Here is a 19560-nt window from a genome sequence, read left to right as displayed (position 1 = left end):
GGTGGAGGAGGTGGAAATTAGTAGATGGGGCTAGGAGGCCCTGCAACACACGCTCAAAAGGCAGTGGGAGAAAATAGCCGTGGAGGTTAGTGCCAGGAGTCAAGCCCCAAGGACCAGGATGCAATGCCACAAGAAGTTGAATGAGCTCACACGAGTGGTCAAGGTCAGTGAATGCATCTTCAAATGCCGTATCCTACTAACTGCATCACTAACCTCACACACTGCTCAATGCACCACATCCCATCACTCACCTACTGACAATTTCTGTCAATCAGAACTCAAACCTAACATTCATGTGCTTCACCTCACCCTCACACACATAGCACTGCTGCAAGCCTCACACCCACATCTCACTGCTTGCATAGACTGCCAGCTATTCAACCATGACAGCTACCTCACCCATACTTATTGACACATTTCCCTCTCTGGCAGGACAAGGTGGCGCACAACCGGAGGCATCAGGAGCTATCCATAACGACACAGGTTCACCTGCATGTCCTAACCCCCATGGAGGAGATGTGCTGGCTTTTATTGGAATGGCAATTGTTGAGCCTGTGGTCAACGGCAGGGCTGTATCATTTGAAGATGATGGTATCCTCATACCTTCTTCCCACATCCCACTTCCTTCTCATCCCACAATCCCTTCTGATTTACAAGCTGCAGATGGTGTAAGCTTTAGCTGGAGAGTTGAGCTCCAAAATGGCTCCAATGGTGTCAAGATATCATGAGCTGCTTGTTCTGCATACTACCGGCAGTTGCTCACTGTGCACAGGCTAATGCCTGCACCAATATGGCATCCAACGCGATTAGCCTTTCATTGCTAAATGTTGCCAATCTGGATTCTAAATTAATCAATCGGACAAAAATTTGGTACCGCCCCATTCCGTGAGGTGGCAGTTCATGCACCAAATGGAGAAGTCCCGCTCCACTGGTAATTTTAGGCTTACCACCCCCGAGAGGAAGTGGAGCGCAAAATCTTTCTCTCGGGGTTGGGACCGGGGCGCAAAGGGATACAAATTTTCCAGCGTTGCGTAGTGGGATGCGTAGCGCTGGCGGGAAGACGGGCCCCCCCCCCCTTCCATTAAAGGTGACCTACAGCCCGGTTCACTCCCCCGAAGCTGTCGCAGGCATTGCCCGCAGCAGCTTCACAGGGCGCTACCGAATTTTCGTTCCGGGGTGAAAACGTGACGCTGCGTACGATGATGCCATTGTCATCGCCAGCGCCGCAGCCCAGGGCGCTATTGGTAGGAACGGGGCACTACCGATTAGTGCCGCCGCTAAACTCCTGTGGAATTTTGCGGAAGTCAATAGCAGCGTCGAGCTCAGGCAAAAAGTCGTTTGTGCCCTGTTAGCTAACAGGGCGCAATCAATCCAAATTTTCCCCCAATGAGTTCTAAAAAATTAACATCAATTTAGAGTATTTCTCGTTTAAGCACCATTAATTGCACCATTTCAATTGTATCCATTGTTTAGGTTTTGGATTGGCTTTCATTGCCTACCCAGAGGCTCTTGCACAGTTGCCGTGGGCACCTTTATGGTCCATTTTATTTTTCTTCATGCTGGTCACTCTGGGACTCGACACTCAGTTTGCAGCTGTAGGTAAGAATGACACTTTACACTTTTATAAAAGGAAGTGATGTAAATTATTATGTTTATAAAATAAGGTGAGAAATGACTGTTTGTGATGTTAGTGAATGAATGCGTAGGTGCCAAAATTGCCCCTTTCTATAAAGCCTCTGGCCACCAGAAAGCAGAGTCTCCGCGGAGGGGCCGCCATTTAAAAATTTGCCCTTCCTCAGGTTTGGAGCAGTGTACGGGACTGCTCCGCTGGTTTTTCCACTGCGGCGTGCACGCGCGAACCCCTTACTGACTGCCAGGGAGCTCTTCCCAAAATTGCCCCTCGGGAAATTGCCCCTGCAATTCTCTGTGCTCTCTGTGTCTTGGCGGCATGGCTGCCCTTAAACAGGAGGTGGTGCTACTGGTGACGCCAAGTTATTTTTTATCCCAAGCTCTGCCACCTCACATTTCTCAGCTTGCGCCCTGGGTGTCTGAGGATAATAATTATACAGGTTGAGATACATCCCTAAAGGTTTCCACACAACAGAGTAACAGGAACGGGATGGGTTTAAATGCATGATTCAGAGAGTGGACTCATGGATAGAGGAAGCTGTCCTCATCCGCTCCTCTGGTCTGCAGGGCTTTGGTCTCTCCAGTGGTGGGTTTCTCTGGGACTGTGTAAATTATTCATTAATTACTGATTTCATTTAACTTTTTGTTTCATCAGAAACAATTAGAACAATCCTGCAGGACCAGTTCCCTAAGTTTCTGCAACCAAAGCGCCTTTATCTGACAATTGGTATTTGCTTGTTACATTATTTCCTTGGCCTTGTATTTGTAACCCAGGTATGTGGTCCTTCAACAGTTTGTGATGTCTTCACATATAGTGCTGGTTATAACCCTATGAAGCGATAAATTTCACAGGATTAAGTAATAAAGAAGGACCTTGTGTGTTGGTCCTGTTGTTTTTCCATTTATTTAATATTGTGCATACTAAATACAGAGCCTGGTTAAAGAGATGAAACTCAGTTTTATTATCACCCTGTGAATCAGATTTACATTGTGTTCATTTTAAATCAACAGGATATTGTTGGAAATCTCTTTCAGTGAAGGGATGACCAGTTTGGTAAGTTTCTGTCTGAGTGTCAGCTTGGCTCAGTTGATAACAATCTCGCCTCTGATCAGAAGGTTGTGGCTTGTAAATCCCAACCCAGGATTTCAGCACATAATCGAGGCTGACACGGTGCAGTACTGAGGACGTGCTGCGTTGTCAGAACTGGAGGCTGTTGAGGTATTCGGGAGCTATGATGTGGTGAGAATATCAGAAACATGGGTAAATATAGAATGTGGAAATGAAAATAATATTCAGGGGTTTACAATGTTTAGAAATGGCAATGTGGACAAAACTAAGAAGCTGGTGCACGCCAGATGTCAGGGACACCTAGGAGGTAATTTCTTTGGGAGGAAGAAATGGCTTGTACAAAATCCTGCAGGGAGGTAAGAGGCAGGACTGACTGCAATGAATGCAAGAAAATGCAGACACACAATAAAAAATGATAAGTGAGACAATGAGAGACCTGGTAAAAAGGCATTGCAGTTGATGCTTAACTTAACAATAAACAGTTCCTTCAGTACCACGATAGCAGGAAGGCAGCAGAGAGTGTTATATATGCAGACTATAGATATACTCTCTGGGTAGTCACTGTATAGTTACATAAGATGGAAACTTGTTACCTGATGTACTTTCAATAAGGTTTACACTGTGTATATACTATGCTGGCACCACTAGAGGGTGCAATTGGTGGAGACCGGGGTTTCCTGCCCCTGTGGCAGAGGCTGTCCACCAGAGGGCACTGCGGTGGGAGACCTGAGGGTCACCTGCAGAGGTGGTCAGGGCCCAGTATAAAAGGCTGGCCACCATGCTTATAGCTCACTCTGGAGTTACGAATAAAGGACCAAGGTCACTACAGTTTGAGTACAACACGTTGCCTCAAGGAGTCATTCATAAGTGCATTACAGACATAACACAGAGGGTGTAAAAAACATAAAAAGACTCAAACAGCTTGAATCCGAGGATGGAAAATAGTGAAAATTCTGAATGATGACTGTCTCCAAGAATTCACAAGAGAAAACAAGCAACAAGCACTCTCCAGACAGCGATATCCCAACTAAAATCAATGACTTCTTCATAAATTACATGAAAATCCAAGACCCTCTAAATGGGCTTAATCCCCAGGGCTGCAATGTGTTTATCCCAGAGTGCCGAGAGAGGCTGTAGGGAGGAGATGTCTGAAGCACTGACAATCATTGTGATGGAGGCAATGAACACTGGAGCAGAAAGTGGACAACATACATACTTCATGAATGGTGTGAAACAACTAAGAAAGAAGCTGAACAAGATCAAGGAATCGTAGTAGACTCAATGCTAACCGGGTCCAAACAATGCAGATTAACAACAACAAAACCAAACAGAATGTTCAACTACATCGCAACAGCAGCATAATATAAATCAGAGAAGGTGATCATCAAACTTTATAATGCTCTAGTCAGACCCACCTTGACTACTACATCCAGTTCTTGCAAGAAAGGAGAGCGATATTCAAACACTGGAAGTCGTGCAGAGAAGAGCCACAGGCTGATTCCCAGTATCAGGGTTTGAGATAGAATCATGGAAACATAGAAAATAGGTGCAGGAGTAGGCCATTCGGCCCTTCAAGCCTGCACCACCATCTGATAAAATCATGGCTGATCATTCCCTCAGTACCCCTTTCCTGCTTTCTCTCCATACCGTTTGATCCCCTTAGCTGTAAGGGCCATATCTAACTCCCTCTTGAATATATCCAATGAACTGGCATCAACAACTCACTGTGGCAGGGAATTCCACAGGTTAACAACTCTCTGAGTGAAGAAGTTTCTCCTCATCTCGGTCCTAAATGGCCTATCCCTTATCCTAAAACTGTGTCCCCTGGTTCTGGACTTCCCCAACATCGGGAACAGTCTTCCCGCATCTAACCTGTCCCGTCCCGTCAGAATTTTGTATGTTTCTATAAGATCCCCTCTCATCCTTCTAAACTCCAATGTATAAAGGCACAGTTGATCCAGTCTCTCCTCATATGTCAGTCCAGCCATCCCGGGAATCAGTCTGGTGAACCTTTTGCTGCACTCCCTCAATAGCAAGAACGTCCTTCCTCAGATTAGGAGACCAAAACTGAACACAATATTCCAGGTGAGGCCTCACCAAGACCTTGTACAACTGCAGTAAAACCTCCCTGCTCCTATACTCAAATCTCCTAGCTATGCTGTACCTGTATGCCAACTTTCAATGACTGATGATCCATAACACCCAGGTCTTGTTGCACCTCCCCTTTTCCTAATCTGCCGCCATTCAGATAAAATTCTGTCTTCGCGTTTTTGCCCCCAAAGTGGATAACCTCACATTTATCGACATTATACTGCATCTGCCATGCATTTGCCCACTCACCTAACCTGTCTGAGTCACTCTGCAGCCTCTTAGCGTCCTCCTCACATTTCACACCGCCACCCAGTTTAGTGTCATCTGCAAACTTGGAGATATTACATTCAATTCCTTTATCTAAATCATTGATGTATATTGTAAAGAGCTGGGGTCCCAGCACTGAGCCCTGCGGCACTCCACTAGTCACTGCCTGCCATTCTGAAAAGGACTCGTTTATCCCGACTCTCTGCTTCCTGTCTGCCAACAAGCTCTCTATCCACGTCAGTATATTACCCCCAATACCATGTGCTTTGATTTTGCACACCAATCTCTTGTGTGGGACCTTGTCAAAAGCCTTCTGAAAGTCCAAATGCATCACATCCACTGGTTCTCCATTTTCCACTCTACTAGTTACATCCTCAAAAAATTCCAGAAGATTTGTCAAGCATGATTTCCCCTTCATAAATCCATGCTGACTTGGATCGATCCTATCACTGCTTTCCAAATGCGTTGCTATTTCATCCTTAATAAATGATTCCAACATTTTTTCCCACCACTGAGGTCAGGCTAACTGGTCTATAATTACCCGCTTTCTTGCTCCTTTTTTAAAAAGTGGTGTTACATTAGCTACCCTCCAGTCCATAGGAACTGATCCCGAGTCAATAGACTGTTGGAAAATGATCCACTATTTCTAGGGCCACTTCCTTAAGTACTCTGGGATGCAGACTATCAGGCCGGGGATTTATCGGCCTTCAATCCCATCAATTTCCCTAACACAGTGTCCCGCCTAATATGGATATCCTTCAGTTCCTCCTTCTCACTAGACCCTCGGTCTCCTTGTACTGCCGGAAGGTTATTTATGTCTTCCTTCATGAAGACAGAACTAAAGTATTTATTCAGTTGGTCTGCCATTTCTTCATTCCCCATTATAAATTCACCTGAATCCGACTGCAAGGGACCTACATTTGTCTTCACTAATCTTTTTCTTTTCACATATCTATAGAAGCTTTTGCAGTCAGTTTTTATGTTCCCGGCAAGCTTCTTCTTGTACTCTATTTCCCCCCTCTTAACTAAACCCTTTGTCCTCCTCTGCTGAATTCTAAATTTCTCCCAGGTTTGCTGCTTTTTCCAGCCAATTTATATGCCTCTTCCTTGGATTTAACACTATCCTTAATTTCCGTCGTTAGCCAGGGTTGAGCCACCTTCCCCGTTTTATTTTTATTCCAGACAGGGATGTACAATTGCTGAAGTTCATCCATGTGATCTTTAAATGTTTGCCATTGCCTATCCACCGTCAACCTTTTAAGTATCATTTGCCAGTCTATTCTAGCCAATTCATGCCTCAAACCATCGAAGTTACCTTTCCTTAAGTTCAGGACCCTAGTTTCTGAATTAACTGTGTCACTCTCCATCCTAATAAACAATTCTACCATGTTATGGTCACTCTTCCCCAAGGGGTTTCACACAACAAGATTGCTGATTAGTCCTTTCTCATTATGTTGTGTCCTTACAAACTACTATAAATTCACACGAGGCACATTCTGCAGACAAGGTCACTCTGTGACCCCACCTTTTATTCACAGGACCAAGAAGTGATGACCCTGCGTGGGACCTCCCTTTATATACCTAGATGACCAGGTGGGGAGTGTCTTCCGCAAGTTGACCCCCTGTGGTCAAGGTGTGCATTTCTTAGGTGTATACAGTATGCAGTGTTGTTACATGAAGGTTAAAGTTACATGAAGGTTACATACATGACATCACCTCCCCCCACGTCTTATGGGGTCAAAGATTAAGTCTTTCAGGTGGTCGACGCTCTCTCATAGAGCGCCGCAGTTGGGGCTCTGGTTGTTGAGCCTTGGCATGCATCTATGTCACCTGTGGTAATTCCGGCTTGTCCGGGCTGGCCGCAGGGACTGTGCATGCTGCTGAAAGTTCTTGTTGCTCGTTCACTGGCGGTGGTGTGGGCAGCATCTCATGATCTTCCTCAGGTTCCTCAGTGTCCATGCTGAACCTTTTTTTTTATTTGGTCCAGATGCTTGCGGCATATCTGTCCATTGTTAAGTCTGACCACTATGACCCTGTTCCCCTCTTTGCCAATTACAGTACCCTCAAGCCACTTGGGCCCCAAAGCGTGATTAAGAACAAATACAGGGTCATCGATTTCTATACATCTCCTCTTTGAGTTACGGTCATGGCACTCATTTTGGGACTGGCGCTTGCCCTCAACAATATCTGACAGGACTGGATGAATGAGGGACAGCCGAGTTTTGAGTGTACGTTTCATGAGTAGTTCCGCGGGCGGGATTCCCGTGAGTGAATGCGGTCGGGACCTATAGGCCAACAGGAGGCGCGATAGGCGGCATTGAAGGGAGGGTCCTTGAATCTGGAGCATGCCTTGTTTTATGATTTGGACCATACGTTCTGCCTGGCCATTGGAAGCCGGCTTGAACGGCGCTGTCTTGACATATTTGATGCCATTACCCGACATGAACTCCCGGAATTCATAGCTAGCGAAACATGGACCGTTATCGCTAACCAGGATGTCCGGCAAGCCATGGGTCGCAAAGACCGCACGCAGACTCTCCACAGTGGTGGATGTCGTGCACGAATTCAATATGATGCACTCGATCCATTTCGAGTACGAATCAACAACAATGAAGAACATTTTTCCCATGAACGGGCCCGCGTAGTCTACGTGAATGCGTGACCATGGCCTGGTGGGCCAGGGCCACAGGCTGAGTGGGGCCTCCCTGGGGTCATTGCCCAGCTGAGCACACGTCATGCACCTGCTAACAGTGTTCCAGGTCTGAGCCAATTCCCAGCCACCATACATGTGACTGGGCAATGGCCTTCATTAGCACGATGCCTGGTTGCTCGCTGTGGCGTTCCCTGATGAATGCTTCCCTTTCCTTCTGGGGCATGACTACCCAGCTGCCCCATAGTAGGCAGTCGGATTGAATGGAGAGCTCATCCATCCGTCTGTGAAACGGTCTGACCTCCTCGGTGCATGCTCCGTGTGCGGGCGCCCAATCCCCAATCAGGACACATTTCTTAATTAAGGATAGGAGCGGATCTCTGTTGGTCCAGATTTTGATCTGGCGGGCTGTGATGGGGGAGCCTGCACTGTCAAAAGCATCGACAGCCATGACCATCTCAGCACTTTGCTCCGCTGCCCCCTCAGTGGTGGCCAGTGGAAGCCTGCTGAGCGCGTCAGTGCAATTTTCGGTGCCTGGCCAGTGCCATATGGTGTAGTCATACGCAGCCAGCATAAGAGACCATCGCTGTATGCGAGCTAACGCATTGGCATTGACAGCATTGCTGTGAGACAACAGTGATGTTAATGACTTGTGGTCCGTTTCTAACTCGAACCTTCTGCAAAAAAGGTACTGGTGCATCTTTTTCACCCCGTAGACACATGCGAGTGCTTCCTTTTCAACCATCCCATATCCCCTTTCTGCTTGGGAGAGCGACCTGGAGGCATAAACCACAGGTGGCAGTTGGCCCTCATCATTACTCTGCTGCAACACGCACCCAACCCCATAAGATGATGCATCACATGTTAAAACCAATTTCTTACAGGGGTTGTACAGGGTCAACAGCTTATTAGAATAAAGCAGGTTCCGCGCCCGATTGAAAGCCCGTTCTGACAGTACCCCCAAACCCAATCGCAACCCTTACACAGGAGCACGTGTAGTGGCTCCAACAATGTGCTTAAGTTCGGCAGAAAGTTCCCGAAGTAGTTCAAGAGTCCCAGAAATGACCGCAACTCCGATGTGTTGCTGGACTTGGGCGCACGACGAATCGCCTCCGTTTTGGATTCGGTAGGCCGGATCCCGTCTGCGGCAACCCTCCTGACCAAAAACTCGACCTCTGGGGCCAAAAACACACACTTGGACTTCTTTAGTCACAGGCCTACCCGGTCCAGTCGGCGTAGCACCTCCTCCAGGTTGTGGAGGTGTTCCTCGGTGTCTCGACCCGTGATAAGGATGTCGTCCTGAAATACGATTGTTACAGGGATGGATTTGAGCAGGCTTTTCATGTTCCTTTGAAAGATAGCGGTTTCTGAACGAATGCCAAACGGACACCTGTTGTAGACAAACAGCCCCTTGTGCGTGGTGATGGTGGTCAGTAGCTTGGATTCTTCGGCCAGTTCCTGGGTCATGTAGGCCGAAGTGACGTCCAACTTGGTGAACATCTTGCCGCCTGCCAGCGTGGCAAAAAGATCCTCTGCTCTCAGAAGCGGGTATTGGTCTTGTAGTGACACTCGTTTGATAGTGGCCTTGTAATCGCCACAGATCCTGACCGAGCCATCTGTTTTTAGGACAGGGAGGATGGGGCTTGCCCAGTTGCTGAATTCAACAGGCAAAATTATGCCCTCTCTTAGCAACCTGTCCAACTCACTCTCAATTTTCTCCTGCATCACATACGGCACAGCTCCGGCTTTGTGGTGCACTGGTCTGGCGTCCGGGGTGATGCGTATCACTACTTTGGTACCTTTGAAAGTCCCGACACCAGGTTGAAATAGTGACTCAAATTTCTGTAGGACCTGTGAGCATGAACTTCGCTCCACAGATAAAATGGTGTGCACATCGCCCCATTTCCAGTTCATCTCGGCTAGCCAGCTCCTCCCCAAAAGCGCGGGACCATTTGCCGGGACAATCCAGAGTGGCAGCCGGTTCTCTGATCCATTATGTGTGACCACCAACATTGCACTGCCTAGCACTGGGATGATCTCTTTGGTGTACATCCATAATTGCATGCCAATGCGTTCTAGTTTGGGTCTGCTAGCTCTGAGTGGCCATAGTTTCTCGAATTGTTGGACACTCATAAATGACTGGTTGGCCCCTGTGTCCAGCTTCATGCGTACCGGGATGCCATTTAATAGGACTTTCATCATCATAGGTAGCGTTTTTGTATATGAGCTGTGGATGTTTGCCACATGAACTCGCTGAACTTCAGCATCTATTGCTTTGTCCCAAGCATCAACCTGCCTTGCAGACCCTTCTTGTGGTTCATCTGCCTCGTAAATTAGCCTCACTGCGGGCTTCCTGCAAATTCTGGCTAAATGTCCACTGAAGTTACAATTTCTACAGATAAATTGTTGAAACCTACAGGTTTTTGCAGCATGTCTGCCCCTGCACCTCCAGCCTGAGCTGAGATTGTTGTGAACAAAAGAGCTGTTACCAGGCATTCCTCTCTGATTGTCTCTTTGATTACTCTTGAGCACTCTGTTAGTGGGTGTCAATGGCCCCATCCCGGGACGTATTGTCTACTGTGATGGTGTAAATGTCTGTTCAACCTGCCATTGTCCCTGTTGAGGACCCACTCTAGAGTCTGTTGCTGCCTGGGTGGTGTCGAATTTGCCCTTGCCTGCCTGCGGGGTTCTGAGTCGCGTTTACAATATTAACTCCCTGATCCATCACCACGTTGGAAGCAGAGTTGCGCGCGTATATTATCTTGATTTCCTCCTCCCCCACCATGAAGGTCTGAGCCATCAACGCCGCCACTTCCAAGGTCAAGTCCTTGGTCTCAATTAGCTTTCTGAAAATCCTGGTATGACCAATGCCCTCAATGAAGAAATCCCTTAACATCTCCCCCCTGCAGGCGTCTGTGAACTTAGAGGCTGGCCAAGCGCTGAAGGTCCGCAACGAAGTCCGGTATGCTCTGTCCTTCCCGATGTCGGTGTGTATAGAATCGGTGTCGGGCCATGTGTATACTGCTTGTCGCTTTGAGGTGCTCACCGTTCAGTTTGCTGAGCTCTTCAAAGGTTTTGTCCGCCGGCTTCTCGGGTGCGAGCAGGTCTTTCATCAGCGCGTGCGTCTCGGGTCCACAGCTGGTCAGTAGATGCACCCTTCGCTTGTCAGCCGCTGCATCTCCCAGCCAGTCCTTCGTGACAAAGCTCTGCTGGAGCCTCTCAATGAAATCGGTCACTAAAGCCATTGGTACAATGCTCCTAGGCAATTAAAAAAGGAGATGGGATGTTGAGATGCATAGCAAAGGATATAGCATATAAATCTAGAGAGGTATTTGACCCTAGTGAGATCACATCTGGAGTACAGCGAGCAGTTATGGTCTCCCCCTTTCAAAAAGGATGTTCAGTTATTGAAGCGGTAGAGAGAATAGTTACACAATTGTTCCAGGACCTAAGGGATTAAGGAAAAATTGAACAGATAAGTTAGAATTTGGTGGTTTGTAGTTGAGTAAAAGTGCAAATTTTCATATCCCATTAATCTCTTATATTGAATGTTGGAATTTTATGCTTCTCTCATGCAACATTTTCTAATTTTCCATTTAATTTTAGGGTGGGATTTACTGGTTAACTGTAATTGATTATTTCTGTACTGGATGGATTCTCATTGTAATTGCTGTGCTGGAACTCATCGGTCTCAGCTGGATCTATGGTAAGTACAACAGGAAAAGCACTAAAACAAAACAAAATAATTCAATCAGAAGTACTTGTGTGGATCTTCATGTTTCTTCAAAAAAAGCAAATCAACTGAAGAGGGTAATGTGATGTAGATAGTCCTTCATATCTGAAGATGGTGAGAATTCAATTGCTCTCCTGAGTTATCAAAGCTCTTTCCCCATTTGATTCCAAAGGCCAATATGAGACAGGCAGGGCCTTCTGTCCTCCCCTGTGAAGCCTCCTTGTTCTTGCTGGGTTAGACTTTGCTGCAACCATTTTCCTGCCAATTGTGCTTTGTTATTCAAACATTCACCCCGAGTCAGGTAGCAGTTTCTCTCAACAGTTACAACAACAGGACAGGTTCTGCTTTAATGTGTTCATGATCTTTCTTCTGACCTCCTGTGATCCATTTGCTTTTCTTCATCCCTGGACAGAGGACTCATTTTGATAGTCCATCCTGCCCCATTCTGATAACAGGTAACCTGGCCATCTCAGCACAGATCTCATACATGAGCCTTTTCTAGAGTGAGCACCTGTTCCTCGGGATTTTATACAAACATTTTACCTTCATGGGTAATCAGGTAGGTGACGAGGGCAATTTACGCATCCTGTTTGGAGTTCTGAATGACCCCTTTTCTTATTTAGCTCGACAAACAGTACGAGATGACCTTCTACAGCAAACAAGCTGCCCTAAAGACAAACCATGTGATTGTAGATCACTGCTTTCTTGTTGTTCACAGGGGTAAACCGATTCATCAAGGACATTGAGATGATGATTGGGGAAAAGAATTGGCTTTTCTGGTTGTGGTGGAGAGCGTGCTGGTTTTTGATCTCACCATGCTTGCTGGCAGTAAGGAGATGTTACATCTTTTAGTGATTTAAATTGAAAATAATCAAGTTTCAGATAATCTATCTCATTGTGTTTCTGATCTGATCTTGTTTTGTGTAATCATTTCATTCAGGTAATTTTATTCTGGTCCTTAGCAACATTTGTCCCACCAACATATGGAGCTGTTGAATACCCTGTCTGGGCAATAACCCTTGGCTGGTGTATGATAATCTTCTGTATTATGTGGATCCCCATTGTTGCCATTGTGAGAATTGTCCAATCTGAGGGCTCCACCTTGTGCCAGGTAAGAGACACCTTGGGGCTAGAAATTACGTAATGTCCCATTTGGGGCGATAACTCTTCAGGGAGCGCAAAAGTATCGGCGTGCAAAAAGGATTTGCAGCTGATGGAAAATTCTGCTTTAGCGCCCCAAGAGGGAAGTGGAGTACTACAACAAGCGCTACCACTTCCCTTAGAGCGCTAAAGGGAGTGAGAGGGACGGTATCGGGTTAAAGGGAAGGGACAATGCTGGGGTGAATGAGTTTTCATGCTGTCTGTGTTGGGCCACGGCACCTGCGCGATGTGCATAGCAACCCCAGTGCTCAGAGTGCAGGGCTGAGCAATCGCGTGGGCAAAGTAAATCAGGAAGCACCAGAATGGGGAGAGAATTACATTTTGGCCTACCTGATCACCAATGCCTTTAATTAGCGCTCCCCAAGTGGGCAGCCAAGATGACAATGCCTCCTGGAGCTGCTATTAGCGCCCGGCAATGCTGCAGGGGGCAGGATTGAATATTTCATCTGGGGCAGTAACTGGGCACTGTGCACCAAATGATGTCACGATCTCCGGGGCGCAAGAGAGCGAGGCAGTAAGTGCTAGAACCAGTGAAAAAAAACGCTACGAAAGTTTGCGGACGTTAGTGATTTTACCACGCTCGGTCGGTAACCGCTTAGCGCCTGGTTATCGCACCCCCCGCAGGCTCTAACGGGAGGTGCAAACCAGGACAACTTCTCCCTCTAAGGAAAATAATTTCTGTGAAGTTCTCATAATCTCTCACCATACCTTCAGTGGTATACCATTCAGGTTAATATGTCTCTACTTAGAATAACTCCACGAGGCCTAGTGCTGTGCTAGAACTGCTGTGACCTTAGTCTCTTTATTTTAACTGCAGAGTGCCTTCACAGTGTGGTGACTAGCGTTTAATACAGCTCCTGTCTGGGCCTCCCACAGTTGCACCCTCTAGTGGTACCAGAATAGTATATACACAGAGTATATATATATATGACAACATTCCCCCCCAAAGTCTTTGATGCGAGTTAGTTACAGGTTGAGGCAATCCGGAACTCTGTGCTCCCTGGTTGATCATCTGAGTGTCACTTCTGGCATGGGTGAGTTGGTCGGGCCACTGCTGATTTGCAGCGCTGTTGGTCTGACTGGACTGTTGGAGATGGTGGGATCATCCTTGTGGTTGGCAGCTAGGTCTGTTGCTGATTGGGTGTGTGTAGGTAGATCGCTAAAGGTAAGGTCCTCTCCCGGAAGTTCCTGGTTATCTGTAAATCACAATTTGGTCTGGTTTCAAATGCTTTCTGCACGTTTGTCCATTAAGCAGTTTGACAACAAACACTCTATTGACCTCCTTGGCTAAAACAGCGCCAACAACCCATTCGGGGCCATGACCGTGATTCAGCACAAACACCGGGTCGTTTACAGTGCTGTCGCATGATACAGCCGCGCGATCATGGAACATGTTTTGCCAATAACGCCTGGTTTCCACCTGATCATTGAGGTCAGGGTGGACTAAGGAGAGCCTGGTTTTGAGTGCACGTTTCATTAGTAACTTCGCAGGGGGGACTCCGGTAAGCGAGTGGGGTCGTATCCTGTAATTCATCAGCACCCAAGATAGGCGGGTTTGTAAGGAGTATTCTGTGACGTGTTTCAAGCTCTGCTTTATGGTTTGGACTGTCCACTCCGCTTGGCTGTTGGATGCGGGCTTGAACGGGGCAGACCTGACATGCTTGATGCCATTGCGGGTCATGAATTCATTGAATTCCGAGCTGGTGAAACACGGACCATTGTCGCTGACCAGAATGTCGGGCAAGCCATGGGTGGCGAACATGGCCCTGAGGCTTTCAATGGTGGTGGTGGATGTGCTGGATGCTATTATTACACATTCGATCCACTTAGAGTAGGCGTCCACTACAATTAAGAACATTTTTCCTACAAAGGGGCCTGCATAATCTACGTGGATCCTGGACCATGGTTTTGAGGTCCAGAAGCACAGACTAAGTGGAGCCTCCCTGAGGGCATTGCTCAATTGTGAGCAAGTGTTACACTGGTGCACTCACAACTCCAAGTCCAAGTCAATGCAGGGCCACCAGACATGGGACCTGGCAATAGCCTTCATTATGACTATGCCTGGATGGGCACTGTGCAGGTTGCGTATGAAGGCTGCCCTGCCTTTTTTTGGCAGGATGACGTGGTTGCCCCATAAGAGGCAATCCGATTGGATGGACATTTCGTCTTTACGACGGTGAAATGGCTTTATCTCATCTTGCATTTCTCTTGGGACCGCTGACCAGCCCCCATTGAGGATGCAACTTTTTACAAGAGATAACACAGGATCCTGGTTGGTCCAGGTCCTGATCTGGCAGGCCATTACGGGTGACCCTTCGCTTTTGAAGACGTCCATGACCAGGCACAGGTCTGTGGACTGCGCCATTTTTACCCCAGTGGTGGGCAATGGTAGCCGGCTGAGGGCATCGGCGCAATTCTCAGTGGCTGGCCTGTGGCGGATCGTATAATCGTAGGCCAACAGTGTTAATGCCCATCTTTGGATTCACGATGAAGCATTGGTGTTTGTGCCTTTGCTTCCCGAAAACAGTGAGATTAGGTGCTTGTGGTCGGTTTCTAACTTGAACCTGAGTCCGAACAAATACTGGTGCATTTTTTCTTACCCCATAGACACAGGCCAATGCCTCCTTCTTGACGATACTGTAGGCTCTTTCGGCCTTGGATAGACTTCTAGACGCAACCGGTTGGTGTTTGCCCGCTACATTTGCTTGCTGTAAAACACATCTGACACCGTACGACGACACGTCACATGCTAAAACTAGACGTTTACCTGGGTCAGGCAATACAAGCAATTTGTTCGAACCCAGCAAGTTTCTGGCCTTTTTGAAGGTGGCCTCTTGATTTTGACCCCAAACCCAGTCGTCTCCCTTGTGTAGCAACTTGTGCAACGGTTCGAGCAAGGTGCTCAACCCTGGAAGAAAGTTACCGATAAAGTTGAGGAGTCCCAGGAACGAGCGCAGCTCCATTACATTTCACAGTCTGGATGCATTCTTGATGGCCTCTGTTTTCGAGTCCATGGGCCTGATGCGATCTGTCGCAATCTTCCTCCCCAGGAATTCTACCTCTGGCGCGAGGAAGACATAACTGGATCGTTTCAGCCGGAGTACGACTCTGTTTAGTCGACTTAAAACCTCTTGCAGGTTGTGCAGGTGTTCGGTGGTGTCGCGACCAATGATTAGGATGTCATCCTGAAATACAACAGTGCGTGGAACCGATTTCAACAGACTCGCCATGTTCCTTTGGAAGATGTCTACAGCTGAGCGGATCCCGAACGAGCACCTGTGATACAAAACAGTCCCTTGTGTGTGTTAATGCATGTTAATTTTTTCGACGACTCAGCCAGCTCCTGGGTCATGTAAGCGGAGGTTAGATCCAGCTTGGTGAACGCCTTTCCCCCTGCTAATGTCGCAAAGAGATCATCGGCTTTGGGTAGTGGGTACTGGTCAGTCGGTTGATTGTTACCTTGTAGTCGCCACAGATTCTGACCGTGCCATCGCTCTTTAGTACCGGAACAATCAGGCTGGCCCACTCGTTGAATTCGACTGGTGATATGATTCCCTGTAAGTTCGGGGCTGTGTTGGCAGACATGCTGCAGGACTTCTTTGTAATTAGCATCAACCACGAGGTGATCCTGCGTAAACTACTGGCGGTGGACTTGAACAGGGCCATCCCAATCGCTCAGTCGTGCATGACGACGGATAGAAGTCTAAAGCAGATATCAGTGAAAAATCAAAATTCGGCAAGTACTGTAAATATGATTGATTCGGCGTTCAGCAGAGCGGCACATGGCAGGGCCTACCCAACTGCATATACGAAACCTGTGGCTGCCCAAAGTCCGCCAGAGGGAATGTATCCGAGTTCTCCGTGTTGGCGTTGTGGGGGAAATCACCAGCACCAGCAATGCTGATTTAAGCAATATAGTTGCAAAGGCTGTCTGAGAGTGGGGCATCTCCAGCACAAGTGTCTGCAGATGAGCAAGCATGCTGCGACACACCACGGAGGATGATGGTCAGATTAGCGCAGATTCGGATACGCAATCCGAGATACCAGAGAAGGAAGTGTATGGACTGAACTCGTTCTCAACTAAGAGCAAACCGATAATGATCAACGTGAAATTTAATGGGGTGCCGGTATCAATGAACTGGACACAGGGGCGAGTCAATCTATAATGAGCCAGAGGGCATATGACAAGCTGTGGGATACTAAGGTTGTGAGGTCCAGGGTGAGCCCAGTCAATGCCAAGTTGTGCACGTACACCAAAGAACTCATAACGGTGATTAGCAGTGCCACAATTAAAGTGTCATATGAAGGTGTGGTTCACGAGTTACCGCTATGGATTGTCCCAGGCAATGACCCAACACTGTTCGGTAGCAACTGGCTTGAAAAAAATAAGATGCGATTGGAATGACATCAAGACGTTGTCGTCTGAGAAAGATACATGTGCCCAAGTACTGAGCAAATTTCCCTTGCTGTTCGAACCAGGTATCGGCAACTTCATGGGAGCCAAGGCACAGATCCACATGGACTCGGATGCAAGACCCATCCATCAAAAAGTTTGGGCAGTTCCTTATATGATGAGGGAGAAGGTCGAAATCGAACTGGACAGACTCCAGCGTGAAGGGATCATATCACCGGTTGAATTTAATGAATGGGCCAGCCCCATTGTTCCTGTGCTGAAAAGTGATGTCACAGTCAGAATCCGTGGAGACTACAAGGCTACGATCAACAAGGTTTCGAAACAGGATCAATACCCATTTCCGCAGGCTGATGACTTGTTTGCATCGATAGCCGGGGGGGAAGTCGTTCACCAAACTGGACTTGACGTCGGCCTACATGACACAGGAGCTGGTCGAGACGTCGAAGAGACTTACGTGCATTAAAACGCATAAAGGACTGTTTATTTATCACAGGTGCCCTTTTGGAATTCGCTCGGCTGCAGCAATATTTCAGAGGAACATGGAGAGTCTACTGAAGTCCGTTCCCAGAACCGTCATGTTCCAAGATGACATCCTATTCACTGGTGGTGACTCTGAGAAACATCTGAACAACCTGGAAGAGGTTCAACATCGTCTGGACAAAGTGGGACTCAGATGTCGAATTCCTGGGGAGGAAAATTGCTGCTGAAGGCATCAGGCCCACGGACGCGAAAACCAAGGCCATCAAGAATGCACCCAAGCCACAGAATATGATGGAGCTGCATTTGTTCCTGGTCTACTCAACTACTTCGGTAACTTCCTACCAAAATTGAGCACCTTATTAGAACCACTGCACATGCTGTTAAGAAAAGGTGTGGGGTGCGTCTGAAGACAGAGCTTTTGAGAGAGCCACTAAGCTGCTTTGCTCTAACAAGCTGCTGGTACATTATGACCCATGTAAACATGTAATATTGGCCTGTGATGCTTCGTCATATGGAATTGGTTGTGTACTCCAACAAGCTAATGAGTCGGGTAAACTTCAACCAGTCGCGTATGCTTCAAAAAGTTTGTCGAAAGCGGAAAGAGCCTACAGCATGGTAGAGAAAGAAGCACTAGCCTGTGTATATGGGGGTTAAAAAAATACATCAGTACCTGTTTGGTCTTTGTTTTGAACTGGAGACAGATCACAAGCAGCTCATTTCACTGTTCTCTGAAAACAAATGTATCAATACCAATGCTTCATCCCGCATCCAGAGCTGGGCGCTGACATTATCCACTTATGATGTCATTTGCCATAGACCTGGCACAGAGAATTGTGCCGCTGCTTTGAGCTGTCTGCCGTTGCCCACACCGGAGGTGAAAATGCCACAACCGGCGGATCTATTGTTAGTTATGGATGCTTTTGAGAGTGAAGGAACCCCTGTCACGGCTCAACAAGTTAAGACCTGGACCAGCCAGGAGCCGACTTTATCGGTGATGAAGAGTTGTATCCTCAAAGGTGATTGGTCTGCCATATCCAAGCAAATGTGCGAGGAGACCAAACTTTACGTTCGTCGCAAAGTCGAACTGTCTATTCAGTCGGATTGTATACTGTGGGGCAATCGTGTTATTATGCCCAAGAAAGGGAGAGAGAAATTTATACGTGAGCTACATAGCATAGATTCCAGCATTGTAATGATGAAAGCAATCATCAGGTCTCATGTATGGTGGCCGGGAATTGACTCTGAGTTGGAATCATGTGTGCATCAGTGCAACACTTGCATGCAGCTCAGCAAAGCACCAGCGGAATCACTGCTGAGTCTGTGGTCGTGGCCATCCAAATCATGGTCCAGGATCCACATAGACTTTGCAGATCCCTTCCTGGGGAAGATGTTTTTAGTTGTGGTGGATGCATATTCGAAGTGGATAGAGTGTATAATCATGTCATCCAGCATATCCACAGCTACCTTTGAGAATCTCAGTGTCATGTTCGCGACACATGGTCTGCCTGACATTGTTGTTAGTGACAACGGATCGTGCTTCACCAGTTAGGAGTTTCAAGTGTTCATGAAACTCAATGGTATCAAACATGTAAGGTCAGCGCCGTTCAAACCTGCATCCAATGGGCAAGCAATGTGCTGTCCAAATCATAAAGCAGAGTATGAAGTGAGTAACCCAAGGGTCACTGCAGACCCGCCTGTCATGCATACTGCTGAGTTACAGGACAAGACCACACACGCTTACCGGGGTCTCGCCTGTTGAACTAATGATGAAGAGAGGTCTTAAGACCAAGCTATCTCTTGTACACCCTGACTTGAATAATCATATTGAATATGGAAGACAAAGTCAGCAAGGGTATCACAATCACACAGCTGTGTCACACGATATTTCTGTAAATGATCCTGTATATGTTCTGAATTATGGTCAGCGTCCCAAGTGGATTGCTGGTACTGTCATGGCCAAGGAGGGCAACAGAGTATTCATTGTCAAGCTCAAAAATGGGCAATCATGCAGGAAACATATGGATCAGACAAAGCTGTGGCACACAGATGAACCAAAACAGTTGGAG

The 19560-nt window shown here is 47.3% G+C and overlaps 1 protein-coding gene across 2 annotated transcripts in view; it reads left to right on the top strand.

The window, feature by feature from the left end:
• Positions 1-19560, top strand: part of LOC139265763 (sodium- and chloride-dependent neutral and basic amino acid transporter B(0+)-like) — a 94653-nt gene that overhangs the window by 69204 nt on the left and 5889 nt on the right. For both annotated transcript variants that reach the window (XM_070883136.1, XM_070883135.1), the window contains exons 9-13: positions 1474-1599; positions 2285-2403; positions 11313-11412; positions 12158-12267; positions 12380-12550. In XM_070883136.1, the coding sequence (XP_070739237.1) occupies positions 1474-1599; positions 2285-2403; positions 11313-11412; positions 12158-12267; positions 12380-12550 (626 nt within the window). The remainder of the gene's footprint in view (positions 1-1473; positions 1600-2284; positions 2404-11312; positions 11413-12157; positions 12268-12379; positions 12551-19560) is intronic.

The sequence above is a fragment of the Pristiophorus japonicus genome, chromosome 6, assembly GCF_044704955.1.
Source record: "Pristiophorus japonicus isolate sPriJap1 chromosome 6, sPriJap1.hap1, whole genome shotgun sequence".
NCBI lineage: Eukaryota > Metazoa > Chordata > Chondrichthyes > Pristiophoridae > Pristiophorus > Pristiophorus japonicus.
Note: the sequence above shows the minus strand (reverse complement) of the source record. Positions and strands in the feature narration are given on the sequence as shown.